This window comes from Podarcis vaucheri (assembly GCF_965113315.1).
Source record: "Podarcis vaucheri genome assembly, chromosome: 5".
In the NCBI taxonomy this organism is placed as follows: Eukaryota; Metazoa; Chordata; class Lepidosauria; order Squamata; family Lacertidae; genus Podarcis; species Podarcis vaucheri.
Genome location: NC_138763.1, coordinates 59491663 through 59507130, shown reverse-complemented (window position 1 = coordinate 59507130; position 15468 = coordinate 59491663). Strand labels below are relative to the sequence as shown.

General features: G+C 40.7%; 1 protein-coding gene across 2 annotated transcripts in view; it reads right to left on the bottom strand.

Moving 5' to 3' along the window:
• The window catches only part of DOCK1 (dedicator of cytokinesis 1), a 361394-nt gene that overhangs the window by 290537 nt on the left and 55389 nt on the right, over positions 1-15468 (bottom strand). Inside the window, exons 8-15 of one of the 2 annotated variants that reach the window (XM_082222828.1) lie at positions 14811-14968; positions 13887-13968; positions 11635-11770; positions 8732-8804; positions 6141-6283; positions 4539-4664; positions 2205-2329; positions 845-943 (exon numbers count right to left, since the gene is read on the bottom strand). In XM_082222828.1, coding sequence (XP_082078954.1) covers positions 845-943; positions 2205-2329; positions 4539-4664; positions 6141-6283; positions 8732-8804; positions 11635-11770; positions 13887-13968; positions 14811-14968 — 942 coding nt within the window. The remainder of the gene's footprint in view (positions 1-844; positions 944-2204; positions 2330-4538; positions 4665-6140; positions 6284-8731; positions 8805-11634; positions 11771-13886; positions 13969-14810; positions 14969-15468) is intronic. The other variant, XM_082222829.1, reaches the window with a different exon arrangement.

Sequence of the window (15468 nt, the reverse complement as noted above, 5' to 3'; positions counted from 1 at the left end):
TTGACTTTACTATCCATAGTAAAGATAGTAAATGTAAAGGACCCCTGGACAGTTAAGTTCAGCGACTATGGGGTGTGGCGCTCATCTCGCTTTAGGCCGAGGGAGCCGGCATTTATCCACAGACAGCTTTCCAGGTCATGTGGCCAGTATGACTAAACCGCTTCTGGCACAACGGAACACCGTGACGGAAGCCAGAGCGCACGGAAACGGCATTTACCTTCCCACCGCAGTTACCTATTTATTTACTTGCACTGGCGTGCTTTCAAACTGTTAGGTTGGCAGAAGCTAAAACAACAGAGCAAGCTGTGATTAATCTAGAATTGAAGAAAAAGTTTCCTTAAGGCTGTGCTGGAGGAAGAGGAGGAGGAGGAGGAGGGATATGTTATCCCAGGCCTGAATTTTGAAACTGGGTTTAAACCTTTGGGTTTATAGTACTATTAATATGCATTGCTTTTACAATAGTTAACATTTGCTGTGGTAAACCGCTATCGCAATTCTAGTTTCATTAACAATGTATGAGAAATCCCAGTAATTCCAAAGTGCTTTTGTGCAGTTTACAGTAATACATTTTTATCTTACATTGCAATCATTTGCTTTACTGTTCAGTTTTCTAATTCAAAAGAGGTGAAAGACAGATGTTGGAATAATTCTGTCAAAGCTGTCTTAACCAGAAGACCGGGAGATAAATACATTCAGTCAATGTCTTCATCTATGTTGTTTCTTAGCAACCTTTAAACATTCTCTGGCATAGATACCTCTTTTGTCTGACAGCTATATAGCAAGTCTATCAACTGGATTCTCTCTTACTCATTTTTTTTTTAAGGAATCCTAACACTGGACATACCTTTACAGTTTCAAACCAGCGAGGTTGTTTTACTTGGTAATATATCACAGACTTATATTCTGAAAGCGCTTCATCTCCAGCACCAGGAAAAATGACATTCTTTTAAAAAGAAAGAAGGAAATAGTACACATTAGATAATTTTTACTTGCGTGTATAAACAAATTCTATTGTTACACTTAATAAGAAAACACAAGAGGGAAATTCATGTCACCAGCTTCAGCAGGGTGACAGGGAAACAATAGGCAGAAAATGGTTTTGTCATTTCTGAAACAAAAATCTTCCATTCAAAAAAATTAAATTCCGCTGTTAATTCTGACAACTGTTTCCTACATATTCTGACACACTCAGAAGATACAGGAATATCAGGATTGGTATATGGGTCAACTGACCAGACAAATACTGTCAATTCACTGTCTACTATTTGGCAACAGTAGGAGATTGTCAAATATTCCACTAAACCAAGGATGCCACTGTGTGGGTGGCAACTTACTATTTTCATTGCATTATGGTGTTGATTGTTAGCAATGGCAGAGTGGAGGCTTCCTGTCCCCTAAAGATGGAGCCGTCAGAACAAAACACAGCAGCATAGCAAATCTTCTCCTGCTAACCACCTGCTTTAACTGCAGGCAACTCCAAACAGGAACACAGATAATCATCAGTGACTAATCTCTGAATATGACCACCCATGATTCTATCTTGTTTTCCACAGAACCCAGCAAGTATTCCCGGCTTGTTATCTAGCTGTCCGCTCCATAAAGTTCCTGAGGGAGGTCTGTATTAAAGTCTAGAAAAAAACAGCGGCTCTTGATAGAACTGGAAGTACTAGCTGAAATAAAACATATGACATGCTGTTCCAAGTTCACACATGCTGTTCCTGTTCGCACAGCACAGGAAGCCAAACTATGGCTTAGTGAAACGCTTATAAACGTGATGTCTCCTACCTGGAGAGGAGCTTGCAACCATGGTTAGGCTCCCTCCTTACTAGCCACAAGCTGCAGCCAAGAAAAAACTTTGGCAACAGTACACTGTTAGTGTGGAGAGAGCTTAACCAGTCTTGATCCAGAAAACATGTTAAGCCAAAGGGGACTGGGGTGAAGCAAAGCAGCTGCAAGCTCCTATCCAGGAGTCCATATATTTTCACAGTCTTGCAATGCCATAGAATTGCCGTGTACAGTGAACCAGGTCATTAAATAATGGAGTCAGGAAATGCAAAACTTTTTTCTGATGGTGTACATTAATGCTTTACAAATACCAAATTATATGGCAATATTTGATCACATCCTATTTTGACCAGTCATAAGCCATACACTAAGGAAAAGGTTTAGAATTAGCACAGGAAATAAACCAGCACCCAACATACCTCCAATTTTTTGCCATCTTCGTCATAAACGGATACTGTAACCTCCACATTCTTTGCTGTGGTTTTACTGCCTTTGTCAAAATCTCCTTGAACTAATGTTACATAGATATCATTACGGACATCACCTGAGGCAGAGAGAAAAAGAGAAAGAAAGAAAAACGATTAGTATAGCATTTTGCGGTCTATTAATAAATTGAAAACAAATCTTAAAATTCCTATCATTTATATCTTCTTAATTTAACCTACTCTTTAGTGTTAGGGCTCTCGTCCTATGAAAATTTCAAGAGTTTAGTAGAAGTTTTATTTACTCATAAGGTATGCATATGGGTGTGTGGTTGGGTGTACTCAAATGCAAGTACACCTGGTGCAACTGCACCTAAAAGCTGCAAGTGTTCCTGGATGACACTTTATTTGAATCCACTTCAATCTGGGTTTAGGCCTGGTATGGGGACAGGATCAGTCTTGGCCGTCCTGATGCAGAATGCAGTGCCTAGACTGTTGAACTGGGCAGGTGGACAACAGTATGTGACACCTCTGCTAAAACATCTACACTGGCTGCTCATATGCTTCCAGGCCAGGTCCTTGTGCTAATATGCAAAGCTCTGAATAATTTGGATCCAGGATATGTTAAGAACAAACTGAATCCTTCTATATCAGCTTAATTACTGAGATTATATAGATGAGCACTGTAAGTTGCTCCCTGTGCTACAGATGCCCAACTGGTCTCAACTAGAAGTTGGGTATATCATGTCACCGGTCCTGTGCTATGGAATACTTCTCCAGCAGAGATCTGGCATGCATCCTCATTTTTTACTTTCTGGCATTTCCTGAAAACTTTCCTCTGCAAAAAGGCCTTTGCTGCTGTTTAATTTTTAAGTAGGCAGGCACCTTAATGATTATCTGTACTTAAAAAAAAAAAATACTTGATGTTTTGACAGTGAACACCACCCTGATATTTTATGATATGACAGTATAGAAATACTTCAATGAATAAATAGTATTTCGTGTGTGTGTGTGCGTGCTTTTTGATTTGAGGCTGCATGTATTCAAAACAACGCAAGTTTAGGTAAAAGTTTCAAAATTTATCATCCAAGATAAACAGAACATTTTGGTTTTGACAAATCAGCTCCAATCCACATTCTACTCTGGGAATAAATTAATGCCTGCCATATATAACTAACAAAAATGCCAAATGATGCAGCACTCTCATAAACAATAATGGAAACTGAGTTATACCAGAAAGAAGGACAAATTCCTAAACAAATTCTGATTTGATCATAAGCAGAGAGGATTACTTGATAACACAGCACATAGCAAATAATGCTAAGATTTAGCATTCTTGAGTACTAGCAGCCTTTGAATCCTGAGAACCGCCCTTCCTTCTTGCCCCATTCTTGAGGCTGGAAGAAATGTTGTTGAATGCTCTATTCTCTTCTCTATATTCAAAGGGCTTCCTCAGCATCGCTTTCTACTTATTGATTCTTAATGAGCCTGAGTACCTATAAATATCTCCAGGTCACCTTCCATTTATTTTCCTGAAGAGTTTAAATCTGCATTTGTGGCTTGCTTATATTTGCGTCTTATCTCTGCTTCTACCTTTCTTATCTCTTGCAGCTAACCTTCTTGTCAACTTCCTTCCCTTCAGCTTTTCTGGCTCAGGAGGCCTAATTCTGCCATCATTTTCAGTGCTCCTCAAACGCAGACAATTGCTTGGTCCAGTTGGTTAACTTTCCTACAATGCCTATCCCATCTTCAGAATTTTTGGCGTTATTATTAATGAAATGTAATTGAAAAGGTATAAATGCTCCTCAATTGAGTTAAATGTTTTTGTTTATAAAACTGGACTAAACGAACAAAGCAAGCATTTCTCAAAAAATACTGAGTAAATATTTTTGCAAAGATGTTCACACATCTGTATGCAATAATGGATAAGCTACACATTTGATAGCCCATTTGGACACGCAAGCAACAGAGCCGCTTTTGAAGTCTGCCTTTATTGCTTCATAGATTCATTTATAACATACATTAAAAGCCCAAGTACTCAAAACACACCAGGAATCTGAGTTTTGAAACAAAATGAACTAGACGTTCCACCATCTGTGTACAGTTAGTCCACAGTGTTTACAATAGTGCTACTACATTATTAATAAAGAGTCTGAAAGTAGATTGAAAATATAATTTTAAAGCCAAATCTCACACAAACACTAAAAAAAACCAAAACCAAGTCAATTCATACTTTCCCATGAACTGCTTCTTATTCAACTTCAAGAAAAGAACATTAGCAACATCTAAAATATTTTAAGCGCATCAGATCAAGAATTTGTTGAAGCTTACCAGGCATAATAATCTCAGGAAACCCCATTTTGCGAGCCACAGCTGTGGTTCTATCAACTAAGTGAGGGAATTCTTTTCTTATCTGATGAATATCTCCCGGAAGAAGCTTCAACGTTACCCATAAACCTGTAGCATTAAGTACAATGCATTAGTTCAGAAACAGCTGTTTATAAAACGGTATTCTTCAAGTGCAAAACAATCTCTTAACATTTCCTTAACCTTTGGTGGTAATAAGGTGACAGATCATTTAATTACACAAGCCCTTCTGAATCAGACAAAAGGACTACCTTGTCCAGCATGCTGATTAGCACAGTTGGCCACCCAGGTACCACAAGCAGGATGTCAGCGCATAGCACTCTCCCACTCATGGTCATAAGAAACTGGAACTCAAAAGGAACACCACCTCAATATAGGAATTGAGGCCATTGGTGGCTTTAACAAATGCATGGGGATGAAGCCATCTAAAGTGGGGGTCATCCATCACCATATTATGTGGAAGCGAATTTTATCTACTGCCATGTAACTAGTCCTTTCCTATTTCTTACTAGAATCTCTCGTCGTTCAGTGATCCCAGGCGGGTTGCTATTATTATTAATAATAATTTATTTAATGCCCGCACTTCACTTCATATTATGTGAGAAATGGGAAAGATTGCACTCTTGAAAAGTATCACTATCTGGTAAAGAAGAACCTTAGAAAAGGTGAGTAGAGAAGGTAGGTTACTCTTTTCACACCCCTTCATAAGCAAACCTACAAGAAAAGGTCAAATGCCTTTGGTGACTGAGGGAAGAAACAAAGCGACAGATGCAATTCTCACCATGAACGCCTCTCTTGTTGGCAATGGTGCCCACCTGAGAGGTGCCAGAACTGAGGTCCTGCAAATTCCAGCTGGGGGGGGGGGAGCCATGATTCTCATCTTTATGCAATAGGCTACATTCAAGCAATGGAAACAGGACCTTAGACAGGCATGCGTACATCTACCTTTTCATCCTCCACTCAGGCAGGATCACATCTCATTCCAGCCATGCAAAAGCACTCAAGGATGGTGCAGGGCAGGGCAAGCGAGGGGAGATGAAGCATATCCTCGCAGGGTCCTGAAGGCTCAACAGAGATGAATGAAGGGCTACATTTGGCCCCTACGTTTATAGGTTTATAAACTAAATGCACACATACCTGCTATGGCAGGTCTTGGAAACTAAACAGCAAACATGGACAGAGTATTGTAGCATCTCAAAAAGATTAAGTAGAACTTGTTGCGATTGGCACAATAGGCTAACACGGCTACCCAACTGGAAATGTTCACTATAAAGAGCAAGCAGTAACTCCCTAAAATGATAGATGTGCCGCGTGATAGTAAAATGGCCGAAAGACTTGCGTGCAAAAGTACTAAAGAGCATATATCAAGAGTAGTTAAGACTTTCAGCATCTGAGTAATCAAACTTCCCAACGAAGCAAGGAGGTGCCCATGAAAAAAAGGCAATGTCACCATGCTGAACACAATTCAATTAATTCCCTTCAGAATAATGTCAAAGTTATCAGACAAAATGGGAGGAGTTACATCATTTCTAATGCTAACAGTGTAAAGTAAAGCGAAGTACCTACCCTGACCCTTGTGGTTAACTTCTTTAGCAGCAATCACTTTGTTTATTACAGTCTGAAGGAAATCATTCTCCCCTGCCACCCTGGGTGAAAAACGGGATGATATGTTCAACTGCTTGTGTCGAATGGCGTTATCCAAGGCTAGCCTGGAGGATGCACATGACGACCAACACCAAAAGGTAACAATGGATGGGGGACAGAAAACCAGAAGTCACAGTAACAAGAAACAGAGGAGCGTATCACACAGTTGACAAAGAGTGTTCATTAGTCAACACGAAGACGAAGGATAGGAAAGGGAACAACACAGACATAAGAAGATAATCAGGAAGATGTAAATCTAATTAAGAGAAGTAAAGCAAACTTGTGATTCCAGAAACGTACACCACATCCCAGCTCTGTTTGCAGATGAAAGATGAAAAGCCTGAGAAATTACATATAAAATAACAAAACACCAAAATGTAAAACATACTACTCCATGGAATGCTCGAGACTAGCTTCAGAAGTGACGTGAATTAAGCCGTAGCTTAATGAGAGTTAACAGAAGGGTGAAAAGCAAAGCTACTATGCACAGAAGTAGCTTCAAGCAAGGGAGAAAATAAGAGGAAATTCAAGAAACATTTTTACTATGGCTGAACAAGATGAAATTGAAGTTATAAATGAAATGCATCATTTTGAAAAATCATATCTACTACGCCACAGTGCCATGTGACAGCCGTTGTGTTTGTATTCATTTCACTGGCTATGAAATAACCAGAATATGAAAAGAAAAATGCCAAGTGGCACAACAAAGGCACAACGTGAAATGAGTAAGAAAAAAATTGCTTCACGTTTTCAGCTCTTAAGTCAACATTGGGAATGACAAAGCTATTCATCGCCAGAGCACGTTGCTCATTCCTGATGCAGAGTTTTTCTGAAGAACATTTTAATCTACCATGGGAGAGGAGAGGGAAAAAGAAAAGAGAACCTTGGCGCATATTATTCTGCATCCTTTCAAAATTCTGATTTATGCATACTGCTATAAATCAGATTTAATGGAGCAAGAGACTTGTAAGCATTTCACTAATATCTACTTTTCTTTATCCATAAATATGCATTGTCAGTGTTCATCCTCATCTCCCAATACACTTGTCGCAGCTTAACTTATAACTGCCACAAAGCATGAATGGAAAGTACTCTTCTTCCAGGGTCCCTGAATTACACCTAACTTCATTTTAAACTACAATACTTTATTAACTTGTTATTAATCATAATTACTATAAAAACAAAAAATTTGAAGGACCCATAAATTGTCACCCTGTATTGACGCAGCAATTGAATATTGTTTCATCTGCCCTTCAACATGCCACTTTCTTATTTTATCCAGGTTTCCACGTAAACTTACTTCAATGTTCTTATGTCGACTGCTTTTTTCTTTAAGCAGCATGTGTTACCAAAAGTACATCTGATTATAAACTGTGTAAGAAAATATTGCCAATGCCTACACAATGCATAACCACTGTCCACAATGTGCGTTATTTGGAGATTTATTTATTTACTTCATGAAATTTATATACTTGACTGCAGAAAAAAATCTCAAAGTGGTTTTACAAAAAGACTTAGGATTCACCCTGTCCTGTCCGTGGAAGCCACACGCAAGGTCTTCCACTTGCACAGTGGGGCTTTACCTCCTCTCCTCCCCCATGTGCCACCCCCCACAAATTGGCTTGGGGGCCCCAAGAGTACCCTCAGAACAGTACATGGTGGGGGGGGGGAGAGAAAGGAATCGTGGCAAACTACAACGCTTCGAAAAGTGAAACACTGAATTCCACCTTTAGTAAAGTGCCCAAAAGCATTCACCTGTAAGCTTACTGAAAGCCCCCAAAGAAGCAAAACCATTTCTCACACTGTGTCATCAAGATTCTGTATCACTGCCCTTAATTATTCCCAGAGAATATAATGTATTTCAGTACCTACGGCTGCTCAACGCTCTCAACATCTCTACAAACTAGGAAACTCATGGTCAATTTAAATTTCTTATTCAGGCCTTGACTGCAGTCCAGAAATTTCCGTGCATGCTAAGCTCTTGGGAGTTATGTGAGGGCTCCCATCTATTTCAGTTGAGGTGACCAACCAACACACACAGCACCTTTCTTTCATCCAGAGAAATGGATGGAAAGCCCTTCCAAGTGGGGAGCTCTATAGCTAAATTGGAGCTTCCTTTCCCACAACAGTAATAAGGACAGACTTTGAGTGTTTGCTAATCAAATCTTAAAATAACAATCTGGAAATAGCAGCAACAATTGCTTCCTTGTGAACTATACAGGTCAATTAAACATCCAATGTGTCCTCATCTTATGCACATCTATACAAGCAAAAAGCTACACAGAAGTTCAAAGCTATCTGATTAATTTCCTCAACAAAACAGGCTAAAAATAAGTGACTTTATTGCTAATTTGCTGTAATATTTATAGCTGCCATACACTACTATTTTTCCCTTTCTTGGCATTCTCATTATCGAAACCATCTGAGCTAAATTCTAATCTGGAAAGTCATAATCCACTATAATATTGCTGGAAATCTCCTCTGACATTACTACTGCATTACTTTATACTTACGACTGAAATGGAATGAAGTGTTGTTTGTCCTCGTCATCTACTTTCCCACTAATTATGTCAGTTACATCCATTACTGAAATCAAAAAGAGAGAAATGTCGTTAAAGAGATCAACATCTAAAGGGAGGGAAAGTGGCAAAGAGGCATAAAGACATCTTTGTGCTTCACAACAGACAGTTTGGAACTATTTTACGACAAATATATTCTTATGTTCAAAGATAGCCCTGCTATATTCACATCAGGGAAAAAAGCAGAATCTTCTGAAGCTAATAATGGCTATGCATTTGTGCATCACATACTGAAACATGTTACAACTGATAACCCACTTCACTGCAGAATAAATTCACACTTTCATGGCAGATGCTGTGAGACTAAAGATAATAATGGATCTCAGAGAGAAACTTGCTTTATTTTCTTGTTTACAACCTTTTACAACATTTAGGTGTATTCTCCTGTGGGCATACAAATATGCATGCAGAACAGAACATACTTCAAAAACTCATTTGCAACTTGAAATATCCTCTACTAAGTCTCCAAACTTATTTATTGAAAATACCTATATGCTGCACATCTTGTTATAAAATTCCACAACTGCTTACAGAAACATAATCAATGAAACTCAATATTAACATTAAAATAAAATTTGTAAAAAAAACAAGAAACCAATACAATCATTCATTAAAACCAGTCAATGTGGAATGCTAGTTCAGTATGCTAGTTCTGTAAGGCAATTTGCACCAGACCAGACATGGGATAATGAAAGAGATAGCCAAGCCCAAAGAAAGCGGAAAGGTTATTCTCAGCTTAACCAGTTAGGGCACATTCAGAAGACAGCATGCCATGGCTTGGTAACACAGCACCAGCAGCAAACAATCTCTGAAGAGACACAGTTTTAGTAGCAGACATCACCACGATCTAGCAGGAAGGAGAAAGACATTGTATATGCCAGTCCAGCACTGCCTCTGTCGGCCACTTGTACCTGGATGTTTGTGGACAAATGCCCTGCTTAAGTATACTGTAAGGATCTAATGCACTAAAACCAGTCATCCATTCCCTTACATCAGAACCATGCTGACGTAACTTTCAGTATCAATATATTCTTTTCAAGCAAAGTCCACTCTTCCAAATGGGAAACTCAGTAATGAAAACAAATCCAGTACGTTTCTTCAACTTGGTGCCGGAAGAGTAGGGATCAAGGCCAGCTTTTTGGATCACTGTAGTAAAGGAGTAGAGGGGTAATTTGTCCACCTTTGGTCCCCACGCTGCACTCAGCTCTCACCTACGGCTCTTAGAAGCTGTCAGCATACAACAGCAGCCACACCCTGGGAATGGCTTCGACTGGCCAGCTAAACCAGGTGGGGGTAACTGATGGGTCTCAAACCCTCAGTGAGTTAAGGACTTCCCCTGCATGTGAAGACAGATTCTGGTGGATTGAACAGACAAGACTCATTGTGAGTCCAACTATCAAGAAGATGGTTATTGCATGTGCTGTGGAGGGAAATAAGGGGCAGAAGGGGCTCATCAGCCTGGGAAGGTAGCCCATATAAGAAAAGGAGAACTCTGATCCTAAATCTCTGTTGCCTTGCAGCTATACTCATTCACAAGAAAGTCTTTGGGAGTAAACCCTGAGGAAAAATCTGTACTCACTGCCTTGTGGGACAGCTTCAGGAGAAGAAAAGGCTAAGGCCTACACAAATCTAGAGTGGAGTCTCTAAGACGGTTGGATGGTGTCTTGAAGGCCTCTTTCTGGCAACACCTGCAGCCAATCTGGTGCCAAATGAATTGCTCTGCTTTCCTTTGGACCACCACAGCCAGGGCTCTTGTCATCTGGGGAGCCTATGCTTGCGCCTCAGGGAGGTCACTACTCAGACCCTGAGATTATTCTTTGAGGCCCTTCTTCGCATGCCTCCTCCACGAGAGGCCAGAAGATGGCAACACAAGAATGGGCCTTCTCTGCAGTGGCTCCCCGTTTGTGGAATGCTCTCCCCGGGGAGGTTCGGTTGGCACCTTCATTATATACTTTTGGGTGCCAGATGAAAATGTCCCTCTTTAACCAGACCTTTGACTGATTGACATCCAATGCCCTTTTAAATATGCTGAGGGAGGCGGGGATTACTGGGTTGTCTTTGTTTTTATTTTCATTATGTATTCTGTGGTTTTGATATTGTAATTTTATGTTGTGAACTGCCCTGAGCTCCATGGGTATGGGGTGGAATAACAACAATAACAACAACATCTAGAGGGCACCAGTTTGTCTATTCTAGCCCTGGCCAGTATCCCATGATGATTCAGCTCTACCATCCCTATTAAATGCTGCGTGCAACTTTCTGGAGTCCTTATCCAGTTTTATACTGCATCATTTCTCCACCCATCCCCTTCCATTCTGGGAAATTAGCACTTTACATTTTATGCAGCAAATATTATGTTTGCCATAGCTACCCTGCTTCTGCACTAGGGCTCTTCTGAAACAAATACAGTGGTACTTCGGGTTAAGAACTTAATTTATTCTGGAGGTCTGTTCTTAACCTGAAATTGTTCTTAACCTGAAGCATCATTTTAGCTAATGGGCCTCCCGCTGCTGCCACCGCGCAATTTCTGTTCTTATCCTGAAAAAAAGTTCTTAACGCGAGGCACTATTTCTTGGTTAGCGGAGTCTGTAACATGAAGCGTCTGTAACCTGAAACGTCTGTAACCCGAGGTACCACTGTATATAAACATGTGAAGGGCACATGCACATTCCTTGGCAAGCTGCAAATGATCTAGGCATAAAATTCAGTAAATATAACCAACAGGCTAAATAATTATTCTCAAAACTTCAACATGCCAAGTCAGCAGTTGCTCAATACCAAACAGCTGCTCTTACTTGCAGAACATTCTGACAGTGCACCTAAAGAGAATGGATTACCTGCTACGCCAAAAGGTCGCCGGAGCCCAGAGGTTAGCTTTCTTGTGTTGTTGTCTCTTAGTTCCATTCTGCCTACTCGTACGATCTGACAGACGAAACTGATTTTCTCTCTTTTCAGGTCTTTGCTGCCAAGGTCCTAGAAACATTAAGTTTTCATACCTTTACTTTGCAAACTACATTTACATTTCCACATAAGATTACATAAGAAGAAATATCTTTTGAGGTGCTAGAGAGAACAGAAAGCGACCATTTCCCATTATTAGTTACAATCTACCCCCCCCCCCGTTAGAATGCCTCCCCCCTTCCAAAGCCAACAAATGCATCTGGATTACATAAGAAGAAAGATTATTTGCTATTTAGCCTTCTCAGTTTGCCATCCCTTCAACCGTTATTTGCATGACAAAAAGTTTCATAACGCTCAAGGAATACATTTACAGTGGTGCCTCGCAAGACGAAATTAATCCGTTCCGCGAGTCTCTTCGTCTTGCGGTTTTTTCGTCTTGCGAAGCATGGCTATTAGCGGCTTAGCGGCTATTAGCGGCTTAGCGGCTATTAGCGGCTTAGCGGCTTTAAGAAAAAGGAAACAAACTCGCAAGAACTCGCAAGACATTTCGTCTTGCGAAGCAAGCCCATAGGGAAATTCGTCTTGCGGAACGACTCAAAAAACGGAAAACTCTTTCGTCTAGCGAGTTTTTCGTCTTGTGAGGCATTCGTCTTGCGGGGCACCACTGTACATGGAAATGTTTAAAATGACTGGAGTCCTGAACAATTCCTACTCATTTAAAAATGTATTTCCCACACAATCGTCAAAGAGTCTTCAGAAATGATTCACATGACTTTTTTTTCCCAGTGCAAAAGCATCAAAAATCTTAGTGCCCTTAGCAGCTCAAAGAATTTCCTTCAGCATGTGTCAGAATTGAGCTAAAGCCACATGAAAGTCCATGTGGGTTCAAAAAGAACAAAACTAGGAGCAAGTGAAATACTGCCTATGAGACAGATATGGCCAATTAAAGCCACACTCGGATGCTACAGGAGTGCTGTGCTGAAGTGTATCTACCAAGAAAGGAGGACCTTTATAAAAAAAAAAAAGTCCAAAAACTAAATCCCCTCAGGGCATAATTCTCAGCACCCTATGCCAACGGTGAGCAGAGGGGGAAGTGGGTGGAACAACAGAGGCTGACTTTTGTACTAGGGCTAGGCGACATTTGGTTTTCAACATTGTGATATATCACCAGCTGAACATCACTATATACTGATATATCACAATGTCTGAAACAAGGAGGGAGCTATGTAGAGTCATTGGCTGGCTTCACAGTTTTTCCCACATTGTGATTTCTACATAGTACGCACATACACATCATGATACGGGATATATTGCCAGGTCAAAAACAATTAAACCAATATGGACGTCAAACCAGTTTTGGGCGATATACCGCGCAGCCCTACTTTCTACTGTAGGCTACATTCCAGTGATTCAAAAGCTAGAGGGTTCTGCACTCACACTTCTCTGCCCTCCATACAGGCAAGCATTAGTGCTCAAGGGCACTTTATAGCTAGGTAAAAGCACTTGCGGGGGTACAGAGAAGTGCTAATGAGGGGTGTTGCCTGGGAAGAGTCTGAAGGGCCACATTTGGTCTCTGGGTCTGAAGTTCTCTATCTGCAGTGTAGAGCCATGCGGTCACATTTCTTCCTTCCCAATAACTATGTTCTGCATGTGGTTGTGTGAGCTCTTGCTTACTTGATCATTCAAGTACCCCAGTCACAGCTTTCTGCTTACACAGCTGTGTGCAACATGTGGCTACCGAGAGAGGCCAGGGGGACACGGTAGGGCTAAAGCACAGCTTTGCTCTTTCCTGTATATACCTACGCTCTGGAAGCAAGAAATGCATGAACGGGGCTTCTGTCTTCTCCTAACCTAGCTCCAGTCCTTGAAGGCAAACAATGCCCATTTCTGCACCAACCTGAGGCTGGTGTGCAGTGGAGCCAACCAAAGGAGACTTTGGCAGGAGCATGGGAAACGGCACTATACCGGATCAGACTGTTGGCTGATCTAACTCAGTACTGTCTTCACTAGCAGCCAAGCAGCTCTCCAGTCTTTCCCAGCCCTGGAAATGCCAGGGATTGAACCAGAGGTCGAACCAGAGCCCTTTAGCAATGCTCTGTCATGAAGCGATGGCCCTCCACTGCTGGAGATTTCCTGCTGCCTCACAATCTATTGAAGCAATAGAATACCTCAAAAGTTGCAAACTTACCGTGAACACTGCTCGAAGATTATGTAATCTATCTATGTCTTTTGGAAGCCCAGAACTCGACCACCTCACCAGATAATTCTCACTGCATAAATAAACATATCAGTTTATCAGCTACATCACAATTTTACAAGCAAAAGCTAAATATGTCACATTGTGACACATTAAAACCTGCATTTTAACAAGCATACAGAGATTCTACTCAGCCAATATTGCCTCTGTTAGACAACAGTGTTTTGTGCATGTGTAACATACACAAGAACACACATTTAAGCAGTAACAGGAACTAGGAATACATGGATTTGTTTCATTTTACATTCCATTTGGGCTGCAGAAGAAATGTGCTCTGGGAGAGTAAAGAGAATCCTGATGGATTCCCCCGCCCCTTGCATTACAAAAAAGGGCATGTTATCTGAAAGCTGAAAGAATTTAAATGGGCTTCTGAAGTTCAAGGTTTAGATTTTCTGTATCAATTCACGGTGCCATTTTTCCAGATGCTTGTCAAAATGCGAGCACTAGGCCCATTTATACTTGTAAATGTGCTGTGTGCTTTACAGCCTTCGTTTTTGCTATCCTCAACAGGCATTTGTGATGTTCATCACTATAATTCCCACTTTAAAGGATTGAAGAGATAAACGCTGTACCCTCTCACTGAGAGGACTGCCGTAGGAGTGTTTTGTGCAGTTCAGAAGAGAGCAGGGTGTTGAATGTATATCATGGGAACTCAAATTCTTTACTATCACCTTTTCTATATATCTTCAGGAAGATGTATTTCCCTGCCATTCACAAATAAAGGTTTTTTTGGGGGGGGTTAAAGTAAAGAGTGTATATTCATATGACTAGTCCTGTGCCTTTGGGATTAGGCAATCTCTAAACTAAAATATAACAGTTAACAAAGCAAACAAAACATTCCCGTACAGCACTGACCTGATAAACTTGGATTCTAAAGGATCATACAAAGACATAAGGACTTCAGCATCTTCTCCGATTTTGCAGACAACATTTTTCAGGTTTACAAACAAGGCAAACGAAGGTGTCGCAGCAAATTTGGCTTGCCTACTAATGTCAAGATTCTGCTTTTGAGACTGAAACAAGAGAAATTTTTTAAAGAACTTACCAAATACTCTATGATGACTAAGAAACAAGCTGACCCACCACGATACAAACATTTACATAAATCCAGCCCTGCAAATATTTGTGCATTTGGCTCCTGCTCACTAATCTGCTCCCTCTCCACTCTCACTCCATGCATCTTTCATGTGTCATAGGCAGCATGCAACTAGGCTAGAAACTGACAGGGGGGGTAAGAGAAGGAAGGACAATTGCAGGGTTGGCAGAGCTGCCTTTCTTGGTCATTTACAAGCAAGACATCCATGCAGGCAAGTACCACATGCTGTGGTTGCTGCAAACCTTCTCTCTTCTCATTAGAAACAGTAGTCTCCCAGATCTAAAAGATTCAGAGAGGTAGGAAGCATAGCACTGCAAGGCTGATACAGTGGCAAGGGAAGGTTCAATTCACCAATTTTATCCTGCCCCAGGTGAGCAGACTAGTGACTAATTAAACCCTTGGAGGTTTTAAATCTAT